General features: G+C 55.5%; 1 protein-coding gene across 2 annotated transcripts in view; it reads left to right on the top strand.

The window, feature by feature from the left end:
* Positions 1–3,577, top strand: part of WDR11 (WD repeat domain 11) — a 71,717-nt gene extending 68,140 nt beyond the window's left edge. For both annotated transcript variants that reach the window (XM_068166129.1, XM_068166128.1), the window contains exon 29: positions 1,457–3,577. In XM_068166129.1, coding sequence (XP_068022230.1) covers positions 1,457–1,611 — 155 coding nt within the window. In that variant the 3' untranslated portion in view covers positions 1,612–3,577. The remainder of the gene's footprint in view (positions 1–1,456) is intronic.
* The last annotated feature ends 14,046 nt before the right edge of the window (positions 3,578–17,623 follow it).

Raw genomic sequence — 17,623 nt, 5'->3', positions numbered from 1 at the left:
TTACTGCTGCCAACTCTGTAGTGAAACCAGTGGGTCTTTAAGCACTGGATCTGAGGAAAAGAAGATCCCTTCATTGAACCCCTTTATACACCAACACTGTTCTAGTGGTTGAAGTACTTTATGAAGGAGTCACTTCTGAGGCAGCAAAACCAAAGAAAATCAAAGGTCAGGATCAGATGAGCTGAAAATGTCAGAAGTATTTTTAAATGTATCTGAAGTGTTGTTCAGTACAGGCTGCACATCTACCCTGGTGTTCTGGGAACTCTGAAAAGGGACTCTAATTTTTGTATTACCATAGAATCATAGAGTGGTTTGGGTTGGAAGGCACCTCCAAAGTCATCTAGTCCAAGCCCCTTTCAGTCAGCAGGAGCATCCTCCATTAGATCAGGTTGCTCAAAGCTTTACTAAGCCTGACCTTGAATATCTCATGGGATGGGGCCTCAGCTACCTCCCTTGGCAACCTATTCCAGCATTCCAATACCCTCATGGTGCAGAACTTGTTCCTCACATCCAATCTAAATCTGCTCTGCTCTAATTTCAAACCATTGCTCCTCATCTTATCACTGCAGGCCTTTGGAAACAGTCCCTCTGCAGCCTTCTTATAGGCCTCCTTCAGGTACTGGAAGGCAGCTCTAACAATAAATAGTAATGCACATGTGAGTGATAACTGATTGTGTTTTATGGAGTCATCACTGATGTCAGCTTGTAAATAAAGAGAGCCACTAAGTCATCATGTAGATAACTCCAGGCCTCATTTCATGTAGACAACTCCAGCAAACAAATCTTTTAGTCTGACTTAGAGTTTCTTAGTTTCTTTTGCAAGCTATGACTTGGTATTATGGTTGATTTTGGTAGGATCTGGAGGTGCTGGAAGGTGTCCAGAGAAGGGCCATGAGGATGAGCAGAGGGCTGGAGCTGCTCTGCTGTGAGGACAGACTGAGGGAGTTGGGGCTGTTCAGTGTGGAGAAGAGAAGGCTCCAAGGAGACCTTATTATGGCCTTCCAGTATCTGAAGGGGGCTACAAGAAAGCTGGGGAGGGACTGTTTGGGTGTTTGGTAGTGATAGCACTTGAGGAAATGGATCCAAGCTAGAGGAAGGAAGATTTAGATTAGACATTAGGAGGAAGTTCCCCATGAGGGTGGTGAGAGACTGGCACAGGTTGCCCAGGGAGGTGGTGGAAGCCTCATCCCTGGAGGTGTTTGCAGCCAGGCTGGATGTGGCTGTGAGCAACCTGCTGTAGTGTGAGGTGTCCCTGCCCATGGCAAGGGGTTTGGAACTGGCTGCTCCTTGAGGTCCCTTCCAGCCCTAACAATTCTATGATAGTAGCTACTTGCACACATCTGAAGTGTGTCTGAGTTCATAGCACTCTGCATATTGCCTAAGAAGTGCTAACATTTGAGTAGTAGAGTTTAGAGCAACTATTAATTTGTGTTTTCCTTAATGCTTCCTTCACATAAATTGATCCATGCTATATATGCAGATTATGCCAGAAGCTTGAAGCTCCTGGGCTTTAAGCAGGGAGCTATTCTTTTTGCCTCAAAAGCAGGAGAAACTGGCAAAGAGTTACTGACTGAGCTCAAACAGCCTAAGGAGGAGGTGACACAAGAGTAAGAATTCTCTGTCTGAGGAGACTGGGTTAACTGTCAGCCTGAGGTTCTGCTGTGTGAAGCTGCATTTTGCCCTGGATCACTGCAGCAGCTGATACCTGTGATTTGAGCAAAGGTTGCTGGATGTGTGTGGAGGAAAAATTAACAGCTGGCTGATGTGTGGGGTGTGGTGCAGTTATTTTCACTTTCAGGAGAAAGGAGCCTGTGCTATAGAAGAATATTTCCAGCTGTAGCAGGAGTCAGATTTCAACTCCTGCTGAGTTCTCTATGTAAAACTCTCCTCCTGTTCCTTCTCAGCAGTCTTCGTAGCTCTTCATTCTTGTTGTATTTATCCTGTACAAATGATTCAGTCTGTACTACAAAAATATAAATATGTGTAAAGAATAAATGCAGATCACAAAGCACACTTTGCTTTCCTGGGACATTGTGTGTCCTCACCCCAGTTCTTCTGTTGCTTTAGAGCGGTTCACTGGATTGTCCTTTTCCTTTAGCAGGTTTACTTATGCCTCCTAGCATTCCAGAAGTTCTTGTAACCTCTTTTTGTTCAGTGAAAGTGCTGCTATAGCCTTTGGTACTCGCTCCCTGCACACCTTAGGAACTAAACTCTGCCTTGTGTCGACTGGTTGATGGGATCAAAGGATGGGAGAGGATCTTACCTCATGGGCAGCAAGGTAGGCTCCTGCAGAATATTCAGGAGACTGCTAATGCTGTCTCCACACACAGTTAATGTTTTGTTTGTCATTTGAATTTGTTGGTAAAAATGGGGCTTAGAAAAAAGGCATTTTGCAAAGCTCAAGTCTGGCTCTTTACTTAGATGCTTTTATTACTAACTTGTCTTAAGGTCTGGATACTTAAGGGTGCCACCAAGTACAACTTTTCTCATCTTTGTGCCAGTATTTCTGTATTTGAGTGCTTGTTTTCATGGCTGTTTCCTATGTCAGAGACATCTTTCCTGCTTGCCCCTGAGTGACTGAAATTTTCCAGCTGAGGAGCAGATGCTGAGGTTGAATTGCCCTTGTAGATGGAAGCTCAGGGCCTGTGAAAATGAGTGTTGGCTGGGAAAATAGCATTCTTCTTTCTGCCAAGTTGTTGGAGCTACTGAAGTTTAGTGCACAGCAATGAGAAGAATCATATCATGTGCAAGGTCTCTTACTTGAGTGTAATTTGTGGCTTGTCTACTTAAGTCATAGTTCATCGAGTTCTCCTTATGTTTGGGTATTTGTGGGTACCAATTCCATGCTCCTTCCTAGAGGAGCACCTCCCTTGGCACTCCTAACTCTATAATCCACCTAGTTCAAGTCTGAAGTAGCATCTCTGAGCAAATTTGAAGGGTTAGGCTTTCTCACCATGATGGGGTTTATATCCATTCAAGCTGTGAGTTTCAGTGCCCAGTGAAGAACAGTGTTTTATCTCATTTCTCCTTGGTCACATCTTCCACACACCACAAAATGCTTTCTGTTCAGTGTGTTGCAGATAATGCTGATGTAGTTACTTTAGCTTGGGAAAATAACTATACATGGAGATTTGCCTTAAGTATTAACTGGTGAGCAACAGAGTGGGGCACAATTCACTGCCATTACCAAGGAGCTGAATTCTGGCTGATGTTTACCACTACAACACTGCTCTATTGCTGCTCTTCTCTTTGGTAGCAGTCTCCATGGAGAAGGTTACTACAGAGTTAATGCAAGCACACACAGACTTGTTCTTTGAGTGATCATGTAGAATTGTTTGCTGGAAAGAAAATCCTGCTTTAATATACACTTGGGTTTATAAATCTAATGTTTGTACCACATTGCAGAGGCCTTTTAATACTGAATGTTTCTCTGTACTTTGAATTGTGAAGGTTGCAAATGCTATGTGGCATTCCCTGTTGAAACCTTTATAATGCAAATAGTCTGCAGGAGTGATTGTAAAGTTTATTTAGCTAGCAATGCAGCCACGCTCTAGTAATAAAACCAAACTTGTACATCTCCCTGTGTCTGTGTTCAATACAAAAGCATCACCTGCTGCACTGGGATCGAATCCTGGCTGGCTGATGGTTGTTCTTTTTTGCCTTCCAGCCTGGCCCAGGGCTGGTGGTAGTGGAGGAAGTGATTGTCCCATGTTCCATACTAGTACTGATGAAGTGTTGCCTTTGGGTAGTAGTAATTCCCAAGCTTTACTAACACCCAATTGGTACAGGTTCAATTAGAGCGGGACCTTGGTTCTGCCTTCAGTTTTTTAGAAGCATGGAAATAATGGAATCATAGAATGGTTTGCATTGGAAAGGACTTAAAGATCAGCTGGTTTCAACTCTAGTTCCACAGGCAAGGACACCAACTAGACCAAGCTGCTCAAGGCCACATCCAGCAGGGCTTTGAACACTTACAGGGTTGGAGCCTTCACAACTTCTCAGAGCAACTTGTGCCAGGGAAGAATTTCTCCTCGAGTCTCATCTCGGTCCAGCTTGTTCCAGTTGGAAGCCAGCCACTACAGGCCTTTATCAAAAGTCCCTCTCCAGCTAAGTGACAAAAGCAAACTTTGTTTCCATTGTACCCTGCACACTTTTCCTGGCTTCCCCTCTGAAGCCAGGGAGCATTGCACACCTTGGTTTTCCCTAGGAGGCAGCTACAGCTCCATCAGTGGAGAGAATCAGCTTCTCAAAACTGGGAATGCAGTCAGCAGTGCTGAAACCTGTGCCACTCCAGTCTTGTCCTGCTCCTTCACAGACCTTTCCTCTTAGTATGCTTTTGTCACTGGGACTTAGAAGTTGCTTTTAAAGCTACAGGTAAGTGATGTACACTTGGCTTGGACAGAGTGAAATAGGAGCTGCTCACTGGGATGGCTGAAGGGCAAGCCTGAAAGTTTGGAGCATACACAAAGCTGAAGTGAGTGAATTCCAAAAGTTTCCAATTAATAGAAGCTTAACTTTAAATCTCTGTGAGATTTCTTTCCTCCAAACACTGTGAGTACTTCAGGCAGCAGCAGTTTGTATTCTGCATCTTACGGATTTTGCATGGGGAAGCTTTTGGCTGCAGTCTGTAACTCAGCCATAATCCTTCTGGGACCACATAAGGACAGCACAGTTTACAGTCACAGCATGGGCTGGGTCGGAAGGGACATCCAAAACCCATCCAGTCCAGCCCCCTCTGTAGTCAGCAGGGACATCCTCAACTAGACCAGGTTGCCCAGAGCACTTGGACCAGGTTGAATCTGTGGCATGATGTGGTGTGGAACCTTTGCCTTTGAACATCCAATTCAAAACTGGTAATCTGGGAGCTAAGAGAAGCTGTGATTCGGTTTCAATTACTTCAGAAGATGCTTTTACTCCTTCATAGGCAGATAGAATCTCTTTCTATGTTGGGGTATAATTAGCCTCTGAACCTCTGTAACCTCAACTCCAGAAACCAAGAGGTCATCCTCATGTCTCGCCTGGATCTATTTGCCACAAGCACCAGGTTGGACCATTGTCACTTGCAGCCGTGTACAAAATGTTCTTAATGTCTGGACCATCTCGGACAGGTCCCAGACCCATTGCTTGAATCACCTCTTGCTTTATCTGGTCAAAGGCTGCTTGTTGTTCAGGTCCCCAGTGGAAACTGTTTCTCTTTCGAGTCACATCATACAGAGGTTTCACAATCTGACTGTATCCAGGAATGTGCAGTCTCCAAAATCCCACTATCCCCAAGAAACGTAGGGTCTCTTGCTTGTTTGTGGGACTTGCCATGGTAGAGACTCTATTTACCACATCCACTGGAATGTGTCGGCGTCCATCCTGCCACCGCACTCCCAGAAACTGAATCTCTGTGGTAGGTCCTTTCACCTTGTCTCGCTTGATGGCAAAACCTGCATTCAGAAGAATGTCAATGATTTTGTTACCTTTCTCGAAGACTTCCTTAGCAGTTTTACCCCAGACGATGATATCATCGATGAACTGGATGTGTTCTGGAGCACCGCCTTTCTCCCGAGCATCGTGGATCACTGCATGACAGATGCTTGAGCTGTGGATCCAGCCCATTGGCAGTCTGTTGAAAGTGTACTGGATTCTTCTCCAGGTGAAAGCAAACTGAGGCCTGCATTCCTCTGCTATGGGAATAGAGAAAAATGCATTAGCAATGTCTATGGTAGCATACCATTTGGCCTCTTTGGATTCCAGCTCATACTGTAGCTCCATCATGTCTGGTACTGCTGCACTCATAGGTGGTGTTACTTCATTCAGGGCTCGGTAGTTGACCGTCAGACTCCAGTCTCCATTCTGCTTCCGCACAGGCCACACTGGACTGCTGAAAGGTGAATGAGTTTTGCTGACAACTTTCTGACTCTCCAACTGACGAATCAGATTCTGAATGGGCAACAAAGAGTCAGGGTTGGTTCTGTATTGTCTGTGATGCACAGTCTGAGAAGCAACTGGCAATTTAATGTCCTGTATCTTATGTTGTCCCACAACTGCAGATTCATCAGAAAGTTCAGGTCTAGCAGACAGCTTCAGTTTTTGTCCATCAATTTCTACAGAAGCTACTCCAAAAGCCCATTTGTAACCTCTAGGGTCTTTGAAACGCCCTTCTCTCAGAAAATCAATTCCCAAAATGCAAGGTGCCTCAGGTCCGGTCACAACTGTATGCTTCCTCCATTGTTTACCAGTTAAACTTATATTAACCTCCACCTTACTTAACTCTTGAGATCCACCAGTGACTCCCAGAATGGTTATAGACTCTGATCCCTGATAATTTGATGGTATTATGGTGCACTGAGCTCCTGTGTCAACCAAGGCCCTGTACTTCCGAAATTGTGAAGTGCCAGGCCACTGGATGTACACATCCCAATAGATTCTATTATCTCTGTTATCCCTCTCCTCCCCCTGGCGGGAGGCAGGGCACCCCTAGTTATGGGGAACACGCCCACATGTGCATTGCGCACAGTGTGCAGTGTTATAGCTTTGCATGTTACAACTGGAGCCACTGTTGGAGCTACTAGAGTCGTTCTGGGGAACTGTGGAAGTAACAGCTACCCTTCTGGTATTGCTACCTCGGGTTCTGCCACTTTGCAATTCCCTCAGTCTCCTGAAAAGATTAGAAGTTGGTTGGCCATCCCAGCGGTTCATGTTCTCACCAAACTGATCACGCAGAGTTATCCAAATAGTTCTACGTGATTGTCTTGGTGGTCTGTTTTGATTTGATCTGTTTTGGAATGACCTCCTTGGAGGACGTGTATTCCTCACAGATGAAACTTGTATCCACCTGGAGGAAGAATTAGAATTATCTCTTTTTGCCAATTGGGATATGGATTTTTTAAATTCATCCTTCAACTCTCTCATGCAATTCTCAATTTTTCCAGGCAGAGTTTCAATGGCTGAAACCAAAGAACCACGTGTCATGCTATCCTCCAATTGTCTCATTTGATCACTGAATTGGCCAACCGTAGGAGGAGCTCCACCATAATTTCTTGCCACAATTCTGCTTGCCAGAATGTTTGCATAATTAGAAGGAGCAAGCTTGATGAGCTTTTTAGCAAGACCAGTTCCCACAGGAATGTCATCAGGATTCAGAGTTTCACGTTCACCATAGAGTATCTCTCTAACAGCAAATTCTCTCAAGCGCTTAATTCCCTCATCTATGGTAGTCCAGGGTTTAGGATTCCATGGGAGATCGTCTCAGGAAGGGTATCTCAGGGCAACTGCCATTAAAAGGCATATCCACAGATTAACCTTACCGAGAGCCCTGCCTAGATGTCTATCTATTCCATTAGCCCTCGAGAGAGTTCCTAACTGAGCTGCTGACTTGTCTCCAACCATTAGAGCTGGAGCACCTGTATCATAACATCTACTAAGCCAAGCTAGAACTGGCTCCTTATCTGCCCTGGTGTAATCTTTATGGACATTTTGTAACTCTTCCCTTGGCGAAGAACAGTCGGAAATATCACCCCCCTGTCCATCTACCACATCTTCCTCAACTTGTTGTCCAACTAATTCTGCTGCCACTATCTTAAGGATCTCTTTAAGCTGAGAACCACCACTACTAGCTCCTGTCCTAGCTGCATCTTTATCCTGTTTTGCTCTCACTAAGTCAGCTAGATCTTTAAAACAAATCTTCTCTTCCTCCTCAGCAGGATCTTTTCTAGTAGAGGGTCCCTCACCAGGATCAGTCTCCTGCTCTTCTCCTCCACTAACTCCTGGATCATCTTTGGTCTTTCCACTTCTAGTCTTTAAAACTGCTATTTGCTTAACTGGAGCTGTGTTTGAATTTACAGCCACCTTAACAGAAGCTGACAGGTCTTGAGACAAATCAGCGGCTGTGGGAGTGGATTCCGGTCCCGCCATGCACGGAGGCGGAAATGACCTTGCCCCGTTAATGGCTGAAGAAGGAGGAGGAGGAGGAGCCACCCTGTTGGCAGTTGTCGCTGCCCCTGGCAGCTTGCCAGAATCAGCAGCAAAACTGTTCAGAGCAGCTTTTCCAATAGACTTTTTAGCTTTCTCTTTAACTGACACAGATTCTCCACACTCCTCATCACTAGACATCTCTGGGACTGACCCAGAGGTACGCTGCCTCTTTTTTGATCTAGGCTTAATAACAAAACACGGTCTGGACACCCTTTTCTCCCGATGCAAAGAAAACAGCAGATACACATTAATTATCACCGAGAGCAGGATTACACACATCAAATAAATCACCTTTGGAGCCCAGCCATCACTTAAAGTTACTCTTTCCCCTACTGGGATCTTAAACTCTTTTATCTCAATCGGGAGAGTGCTAGAGGTCACATTCCTGTATCTCGCTGGCCAGAAAAAATCCACGCAGCGTCCATACAGAAGCCTGACCCTGTACATAAACCACAAATAAATTTTGTGCATCAAATATTTACCCAGATAATCGATAAGGAGGCCCAGACAATACTTGTAGACCAGAACCCCAAAAATTGAGAAAAACATACGCTCCAAAATCCACAGCACCTTCATGTTTGCTAATCTGGCTAGAGCAAGCAATAAATCAAGCTAATTATCCTCAAGCCCCACGTTGGGTGCCAAGAAATGTTGTGGGTTTGGGATGAAGGCCCAGCCTTCTCCCCCCACAAAGTGAAGGAAAAAGAAATTACCACAGCTAGCCATAGCCGGATGAGCAAAGGAACGCTGTATTTACAAGCGGTTTTCAGGGCTGCAGGGTATATATACACAATTTACAGTACTTACAAATACAGCAAAGTAACAGAAGAATGAGATTCCCCTCCCCCGCCAGGAGGAGGGCTCCCCCCCTGCACCCCCTTCTCTCCCCTTTTTCCCCAGAGAGGGTTAGAAAGAGAGGAAAGGAGCAGTTGTTAATTAAAAGCGGTTATAAATTCGAGCAAAATGTTAGTAGGTTTGCAGGCCTCATGCTTATCAGTCCAAGGTCAGTCTGGCAGGGAGCCTAGAAGCCACAGGCTGCAAAAAGGGAGGAGGAAAAGTGCACACTGAGGAAAGACTCAGCTGGACTCAAAACTTAAAGCTGCACTCTACCAATCCACCAATGAAATTACTTTGCCTTGCCTTGCCCTGCCCTTACCTGCCCTGCCCTGCCCTGCCCTGGGTGCCTTGCCCTGCCCTGGCCTGATCTGGCCTGCCCTGTCCTGCCTTCCCCTGCCCTGGCTTGCCCTGCCCTGCCTGACCTTCCATGTTCTACTTTGCCTTGCCCTGCCTTGCCCAGACCTGCCCTGCCCTGCCTAGCCCTACCCTGTGCTGCCTTGCACTGCCCTGCCCACCCCTGCTCTGTCTTACCCGGCCCTGCGTTGCCTTGCTCTACCCTGTCCTGCCCTGCCCTTCTGTGCCTTCCGCAGCCCTGCCTGCCTTGCCCTGCCTGCCACTGCCCTGCCCTGCCATGACTTGCCCTGCACCGCCCTGCCCAGCCCTGGTCTGCCTTGCCCTTCCCTGTCATTCCCCGCTCTGATCTCCTCTGCCTTGCCTTGCCCTGCACTGCCCTTCTCTGCACTGCCCTGCCCTCCCCTGCCCTGCCCTGCCTTGCCCTGCCCTCCCTTGCCCTGCCCTGGCTTGCCCTACCCTGCCCTGGCTGCTTTGCCCTGCCCTGCCCTGCTCTGCCCTGCCCTGACTTGCTCTGCCCTTCCCTGCCCTGCTCTGCCCTACCCTGCATTGCCCTGCCCTGCCCTTCCCTGCCCAGCCCTACCCAGCCCGGCCCTGCCACGCCCTGCTCTACCTAAACCTGCCCTGCCTGCCATGCCCTGCCCTGCTCCACCTTGCCTTGCCCTTCCCTGCCCTGCTCTGCCTTCCCCTGCCTAGCCATACTCTGTCCTGCCCTGCCTAGCCCTGCCCTGCCCTACCTTTCCCCACACTTCCCTACCTTTCCCCACACTTCCCTACCTAGCCCTCCCCTGCACTGCCCTGCCCTGCCCTGCTCTACCTTGTCCTTCCCAGCACTGCCCTGCCCTCCCTTGCCCTGCCTGTCCCTGCTCTGCCTTGCCCTACCCTGCCCTGCCTTGCCCTGCCCTGTCCTGCATTGCCCTGCCCTGCCCTACCCTGCCTTGCCCTGCCCTGCCCTTCCCTGCCCTGTCCTCCCTTGCACTGTCCTGCTCTGCTATGCCTTGCCCTGCCCTGCCCTGCTCTGCACTGCCCTGCCCTGGCTTGCCCTGCCCTGCCCTGCCTTTCCCTGCCCTGCCCTCCCTTGCCCTGCCCTGGTCTGCTCTGCCTTGCCCTGCCGTGCACTGCATTGCCCTGCCCTGCCTTGCCCTGCTCCACCCTGCCCTGCTCTGCCCTGCCTTGCCCTGCCCTGCACTTCTCTGCCTTCCCCTGCCCAGCCCTGCAGTCCCTTGCCCTGCCCTGCCTTGCCCTGCCTTTCCCTGCCCTACCCTGCCTTTCCCTGCCTTGCCCTGCCCTACCCTGCCTTTCCCTGCCTTGCCCTGCCCTACCCTGCCCTGCCTTGCCCTGCCCTGCTCTGCCCAGCCCTGCCCTGCCCTGCCTTGCACTGCCTTGCCCTGCCCTGTTCTGCCTAGACCTACTCTGCCCTACCGTGTACTGCCCTGCCCTGTCTGCCATGCCCTGCCCTACTCTGCCTTCCCCTGCCTAGCCCTACTCTGCCCTGCCCTGCCTAACCCTGCCCTGCCCTACCTTTCCCCACACTTCCCTACCTTGCCCTACCCTGCCCTGCCTTGCCCTGCCCTGCCCTGCCAGCTCTGCTCTACTTTCCCATTGTCAGCACTGCCTTGCCTTGCACTGCCCTGCCTTGCTCTGACCTGCCCTGCCCTACCCTGCCCTACTCTGTCTTGACCTGCCCTGCCCAACCCTGCCCTGCCCTGCCTTGGCTGCTTTGCCTTGCCCCGCCCTGCCCTGCCCTGCCTTGCTCTGCCCTGCCCTGCCCTGCTCTTCCCTGCCCAGCCCTACCTAGCCCTCCCCTTCCCTGCCCTGCTCTGCCCTACCCTGCCTTGCCCTGCCCTACCCTGCCTTGCCTTTCCCTGCCCAGCCCTACCTAGCCCTGCCCTGCCCTGCCTGCCATGCCCTGCCCTTCTCCACCTTGCCCTGCCCTTCCCTGCCTTGCTCTGCCTTCCTATGCCTAGCCCTACTCTGCCCTGCCCTGCCCTGCCTTGCCCTTCCCTGCCCTGCTCTACCCTGCCCTGCCCTACCCTGTCTTACCCTGCCCTACCCTGTCTTACCCTGCCCTGCCCTACCCTTCCTTTCCCTGCCGTGCTGTACCCTCTCTTGTCGCTCCCTGCCCTGCCCTGCCTTGCCCTTCCCCGTCCTGCCTTGCCCGGCCCTGGCTTGCCCTGCCCTGCACTGCTCTTCCATGTCCTATCTTGCCCTGCCCTGCCTTGCCCAGCCTTTCCCTGACCTGCCCTGCCCTGCCTTGCCTTGTCTTTCCCTGCCCTGCTCTGCATTCCCCTGCCTAGCTCTACCCTGCCCTGCCCTATCTTGCCCTGCCCTGCTCTGCCTTGCAGTGTCCTGCACTGCGCTGCCCTCCCCTACTTAGCCCTGCCCTCCCCTAACCTGCCATGCTCTGCCCTGCCCTGTCCTACATTTCCCTGTCCTCCCCTGCCCTACCATGCCCTGCCTTACCATGCCCTTCCCTACCCTGCCTTGGCACGTCCCTGCCCTTCCCTGCCTTACCCTGCCCTTCCCTACCCTGCCTTGCCCTTCCCTACCATGCCCTGCCTTACCCTGCCTTGCCCTTCCCTGCCCTGCCCTACCCTACCCTGCCCTGCCTTACCCTGCCCTACCCTACCCTGCCTCGCCATGCCCAGCTTTGCCCTGCCCTGCCCTGCCTTGACCTGCCCTTCCCTTCCCTGCTCTGTATTCCCCTGCCTAGCTCTGCCCTGCCCTGCCCTGCCATGCCCTGCTCTACCTTTCCCTGTCCTGCCTTGCCCTTCCCTGCCCTGCCTTGCCCTGTCCTGCCCTGCCCTGTGCTATCCTGCCTTGCCCTGTCCTGGCTTGCCCTGCCCTGCCCTGCCCTTCCATGTCCTATCCTGCCCTGCCCTGCCTTGCCCAGCTATGCCCTGTCCTGCCCTGCCTTGCCCTGCTCTTCCCTGCCCTGCTCTGCATTCCCTTTCCTAGCTCTACCCTGCCCTGCCCTGCCCTGCTCTACCTTGCCCTGCCCTGCCTTGCCCTTCCCTGCCCTGCCTAGCCCTGCCTAGCCCTGCTCTGCCTTTCCGTGCCCAGCCATACTCTGCCCTGCCCTGCCATGCCCTGACCTGCCCTGCGCTATCCTGCCTTGCCCTGCCCTGCCCTGCTCTGCCATGGCTTGCACTGCCCTGCCTTGCCCTTCCCTGCCCTGCCTTGCCCTTCCCTGCCCTGCCTAGCCCTGCCCTGCCCTGCCTTCCCCTGCCCTTCCCTGCCCTGCTTTACATTCCCCTACCTAGCTCTACCCCTCCCTGCCCTGCCCTGCCCTGCCTTGCCCTGCCCTGCCTTGCCCTGCACTTCCCTGCCCTGCTCTACATTCCACTGCCTAGCTCTACCCTTCCCTGCCCTGCCCTTCCCCGCCCTGCCCTGCCTTGCCCTGCCCTGCCTAGCCCTGCCCTTCCCTGCCCTGCTCTGCATTCCCCTGCCTAGCTCTACCCTGCCGTGCCTTGCCCTGCACTTCCCTGCCCTGCTCTGCATTCCACTGCCTAGCTCTACCCTTCCCTGCCCTGCCCTTCCCCGCCCTGCCCTGCCTTGCCCTGCCCTGCCTAGCCCTGCCCTTCCCTGCCCTGCTCTGCCTTCCCCTGCCTAGCCATACTCTGCCCTGCCCTGCCATGCCCTGACCTGCCCTGCGCTATCCTGCCTTGCCCTGCCCTGCCCTGCTCTGCCATGGCTTGCACTGCCCTGCCTTGCCCTTCCCTGCCCTGCCTTGCCCTTCCCTGCCCTGCCTAGCCCTGCCCTGCCCTGCCTTCCCCTGCCCTTCCCTGCCCTGCTTTACATTCCCCTACCTAGCTCTACCCCTCCCTGCCCTGCCCTGCCCTGCCTTGCCCTGCCCTGCCTTGCCCTGCACTTCCCTGCCCTGCTCTACATTCCACTGCCTAGCTCTACCCTTCCCTGCCCTGCCCTTCCCCGCCCTGCCCTGCCTTGCCCTGCCCTGCCTAGCCCTGCCCTTCCCTGCCCTGCTCTGCCTTCCCCTGCCTAGCCATACTCTGCCCTGCCCTGCCGTGCCCTGACCTGCTCTGTGCTATCCTGGCTTGCCCTGCCCTGGCTTGCGCTGCCCTGCCCTTCCATATCCTATCCTGCCCTCCCCTGCCGTGTCTAGCCCTGCCCTGTATTCCTCTGCCCTGCCCTGCATTCCTCTGCCCTGCCCTGCCTTCCAGTGCCCTGCCCAGCCTTCCCCTACCCTGCCCTGTCCTGTCTTGCCCTGCCCTGGCTTGCCCTGTCTTGCTCTGCCCAGCCCTGCCCAATCTTGCCCATCCCTGCCCTGCCCTGCCTTGCTCTGCCCTGCACTGGCCTGCCCTGCCCTGCCCTGCCTTGCTCTGCCATGCCCTGCCTTCTCCTGCCCAGCCCTGCCCTGCCCTACCGTGCCCTGCACTGTCCTGCCCTGCCCTGCCCTGCCTTGTCCTGCCCTGCCCTGCCCTACCCTGCCATGCCCTGCCCTGCCCTGCCCTACCCTGCCCTACCCTTCCTTGCCCTGCCCTGACCTGCCGTACCCTGTCTTACCCTGCCTAACCCTGCTCTGCCTTCCCCCACCCTGCCCTACCTCGCCCTGCCTTGCTCTGCCCAGTCCTGCTCTGCCTTGTCCTGCCCTGCCCTGCCCTACCAAGCCCTGCCTTTCTCTGCCTTGCTCAGCCTTGCCCTGCCCAGCCCTTCTCTGCCTTGCCCTGAACTGCCTAGCCCTGCCCTGCCCTGAATTGCCCTGCCCTTCCCTGAATTGCCCTGCCCTGTCCTGCCTTGCCCTGCCCTACCTGCCCTGACTTGCCCTGCCCTGCCCTGCCCTGCTCTCCCTTCCTTGCCCTGCCCTGCCCTGCCCTGCTCTACCTTTCCCTGTCCTGCCCTGCCCTGTGCTATTCTGCCTTGCCCTGCCCTGCCTTGCCCTGCCCTGCCCTGCCCTGCCCTGCTCTACCTTTCCCTGCCCTGCCCTGTGCTATTCTGCCTTGCCCTGCCCTGCCTTGCCCTGCCCTGCCTTGCCCAGCCTTGGCCTGCCCTGCCCTGCCTTGTCCTGCCTTTCCCTGCCCTGCCCTACCCTTCCTTTCCCTGCTGTGCCGTACCCTCTCCTGTCTTTCATTGCCCTGCCTAGCTCTACCTTGCCCTGCCCTGCACTGCCTTGCCCTTCCGTGCCCTGCTCTGCCGTGCCTTGCCCTGCTCTGCTGTGCCTTGCCCTGCCCTGCCCTGCCCTACCAAGCCCTGCCTTTCCCTGCCTTGCTCTGCCTTCCCCTGCCCAGCCCTGCTCTGCCTTGCTCTGAACTGCCTGGCCCTGCCCTGCCCTGCCCTGCCCAACCCTGCCTTGCCCTGCCTTACCCTGCCCTACCCTGCCCTGCCCTGCTCTGTCTTCCCCTGCTGTGTCCTGCCCTGACCTGCCCTGCCCTGGGTGCCTTGCCCTGCCCATCCCTGCCATGCCTTGCCCTGCCCTGCACTGCCCTGCTTTGCCTTGCCCTGCCATGCCCTACCCTACCCTAACCTGCCCTGCTTTCCCTGCCTTGCCCTGCCCTGCCCTGCCCTGGTCTGCCTTACCCTGCCCTGCCCTACCCTTCCTTTCCCTGCTGTGCCGTACCCTTTCCTGTCTTTCGTTGCCCTGCCCTGCCCTGCCCTGCCCTGCCTTGCCCTGCCCTGCACTGCCCTGCCGTGCCCTACCTTGCCCTAACCTGCCCTACCTTTCCCTGCCCTGCCCTACCTTTCCCTGCCCTGCCTTACCCTACCCTACCCTGCCCTACCTTTCCCTGCCCTGCCCTGCTCTCTCTTTCCCTGCCCTGCATTGCCTTGCCCTGCCCTTCCCTGCCCTGCCTTGCCCTGCCCTGCCCTGCTCTGCCTTCTTCTGCAGTGTCCTGCGCTGCCCTGCCCTGCCCTGGGTGCCTTGCTCTGCCCAGCCCTGGCTTGCCCTTTCCTGTCCTTACCTGCTCTGCCCTGCTCTACCTTGCCCTGCCCTGCACTGAATTGCCCTGCCCTGCGCTTCCTTGCCCTACCCTCCCCTGCACTGCCCTGCCCTACCCTACCCTGCCCTGCCTTGCCTTGCTCTGCCCTACCCTGCCTTGCCCTGCCCTGCACTGCCCTGCCCTCCACTGCCTTGCCCTGCCCTGCCCTTCCTTGCCCTGCCATGCCCTACCCAGCCCTGCTCTGCCTTCCCCTCCCTGCCCTACCCTTCCTTTCCCTGCCGTGCCATACCCTCTCCTGTCGTGCCCTGCCATGCCCTTCCATGTCCTATCTTGCCCTGCCCTGCTTTGCCCAGCCTTGGCCTGCCCTGCCCTGCCTTACCCTGTCCTTCCCTGCCCTGCTCTGCATTCCCCTGCCTAGCTCTAGCCTGCCCTGCCTTGCCCTGCTCTACCTTTCCCTGCCCTACGCTGCCTTGCCCTTCCGTACCCTGCTCGGCCTTGCCCTGCCCTGCCCTACCAAGCCCTGCCTTGCCCTGCCTTGCTCTGCCTTCCCCTGCCCAGCCCTTCTTTGCCCCGCCCTGCTCTGCCTTACCCTGCCCTGCCCTGCCTTGCCCTGCCCTGCCCTGCCCTGCCTAGCCCTGCCCTACACTATCCTGCCCTGTCTTCCCCTGGCCAGGTATACTCTGCCCTGCCCTGCCGTGCCCTGACCTGCCCTACCCTGTCCTGCCTTGCCCTGCCCTGCACTGTCCTGCCCTGCCTTGCCTTGCTCTGCCATGCCCTGCCTTCTCCTACCCAGCCCTGCCCTGCCCTACCATGCCCTGCACTGTCCTGCCCTACTCTGTCCTGCCCTGCACTGCCTTGCCTTACCCTGCCTTGCCTTGCCCTGCCCTGCCCTGGCTTGCCCTGCCCTGCCCTGCCCTTCTCTGAACTATCTTGCTCTTCCCTGCCTTGCCCTGCCCTGCCCTTTTCTTGCATTCCCCTGCCCTCCCCTGCTCTTCCCTGCCCTCCCCTGTCCTACCTTTCCCCGCCCTTCCTTACCTAGGCCATCCCTCCCCTGACCTGACCTGCCCTACCCTGCCATTCCATGTCCTGCCCTGCCCATCCCTGCTCTGCCTTTCCCTGCCCAGCCCTTCCGTTCATTGCCCTGCCCTGCACTGCCCTGCTCTGCCTTGCCCTGCCATGCCCTACACTACCCTAACCTGCCCTGCTTTCCCTGCCCTGCCCTGCCCAGCCCTGCTCTGCCTTGCACTGCTCAGTCCTGTGGTGCCTTGCCCTGCCCTGCCCTGTCCTGCCCTACCCTGCCCTGCCCTGCCCTGCACTACCCTGCTCTGCCTTCCCCCACCCTGCCCTGCCCTACCCTGCCCTGTCCTGCCTTGCCCTGACCTGTGCTCAATTGCCCTGCCCTGTGCTCAATTGCCCTGCCCTGCGCTTCCTTGCCCTACCCTCCCCTGCACTACCTTGCCCTGCCCTGCCCTACCCTTACTTTCCCTGCCGAGCCGTACCCTCTCCTGTCTTTCCCTCCCCTGCTCTACTTTGCCCTGACCGGCCTTGCCCTGCCCTGCCCTGCCCTTCCATGTCCTATCTTGCCCTTCCCTGCCTTGCCCTGTCCTGCACTGCCCTGCCTTGTCCTTCCCTGCCCTGCGCTATCCTGCCTTGCCCTGCCCTGGCTTGCCCTGTCCTACCCTGCCCTTCCATGTCCTATCCTGCCCTGTCCTGCCTTGCCCTGCCTTGCCCTTCCCTGCCCTGCTCTGCCATGACTTGCACTGCCCTGCCCTGCCCTGCCCTGCCTTGCCCTGCTATGTCTTGCCCTTCCTTGCACTGCCGTGCCCTGCCCTGTCCTGCCTTGCCCTACGCTACCCTGCCCTGCCTTCCCCTGCCCTACCTTTCCCTGCCTTCCCCAGCCCTGCCCTGCCCTTTCTTGCACTGTCTTTCACTGCCCTACCGTGCCTTGCACTTCCTTGCCCAGCCCTGCCTTGCCCTGCCCTGCCTTACCCTGTCTGGCCCTGTTTTCGCAGCCCTGCCCTGCCCTACCTTCCCCTGCCCTATCTTTCCCTGTCTTCCCCAACCCTCCCCTGCCCTTTCTTGCTCTTGCTTGCCCTGCCCTACTTTGCCCTACCCTGCCTTGTGGTGCCCTGCCCTGCTCGACCTTGCCCTGCCCAGCCTTGCAGTGACCTGCCCTGCCCTGCCTTGTCATGCCCTGCCCTGCCCTTCCTTGTCCTGCCCTGCCCTACCTTGCCCTGTCCTGCTCTGCCTTGCCCTGCCTTGCTCTGCCTTATTCTGCTCTGCTTTGCCCTCCCCTGCCTTGCCCTGCCCTGCCCTATCTTGAACAGCCCTGCCCAGCCCAGCCCTGCCCTGCCTTGCCCTGCCTTGCCCTGCACTCCCCTGCCTTGCCCTGTACAATCCTCCCCAACCCTGCCTTGCCCTGCCCTGCCCTATCTTGCCCAGCCCTGCTCTGCCATGCCTTGCCGTGCCCTTCCTTGCCCTGCCCTAAGCTGCCTTTCTCTGCCTTACCCTGCCCTGCTTTACCCTCCCCTGCCCTACCCTGCCTTTCCATATACTGCCCTGCCCTGCCGTGCCTTGCC

This window comes from Melanerpes formicivorus, unplaced genomic scaffold (genome assembly GCF_026170545.1).
Source record: "Melanerpes formicivorus ecotype bairdi unplaced genomic scaffold, bMelFor1.0.p_v2 SCAF_97, whole genome shotgun sequence".
Lineage (NCBI taxonomy): Eukaryota > Metazoa > Chordata > Aves > Piciformes > Picidae > Melanerpes > Melanerpes formicivorus.
Note: the sequence above shows the minus strand (reverse complement) of the source record. Positions and strands in the feature narration are given on the sequence as shown.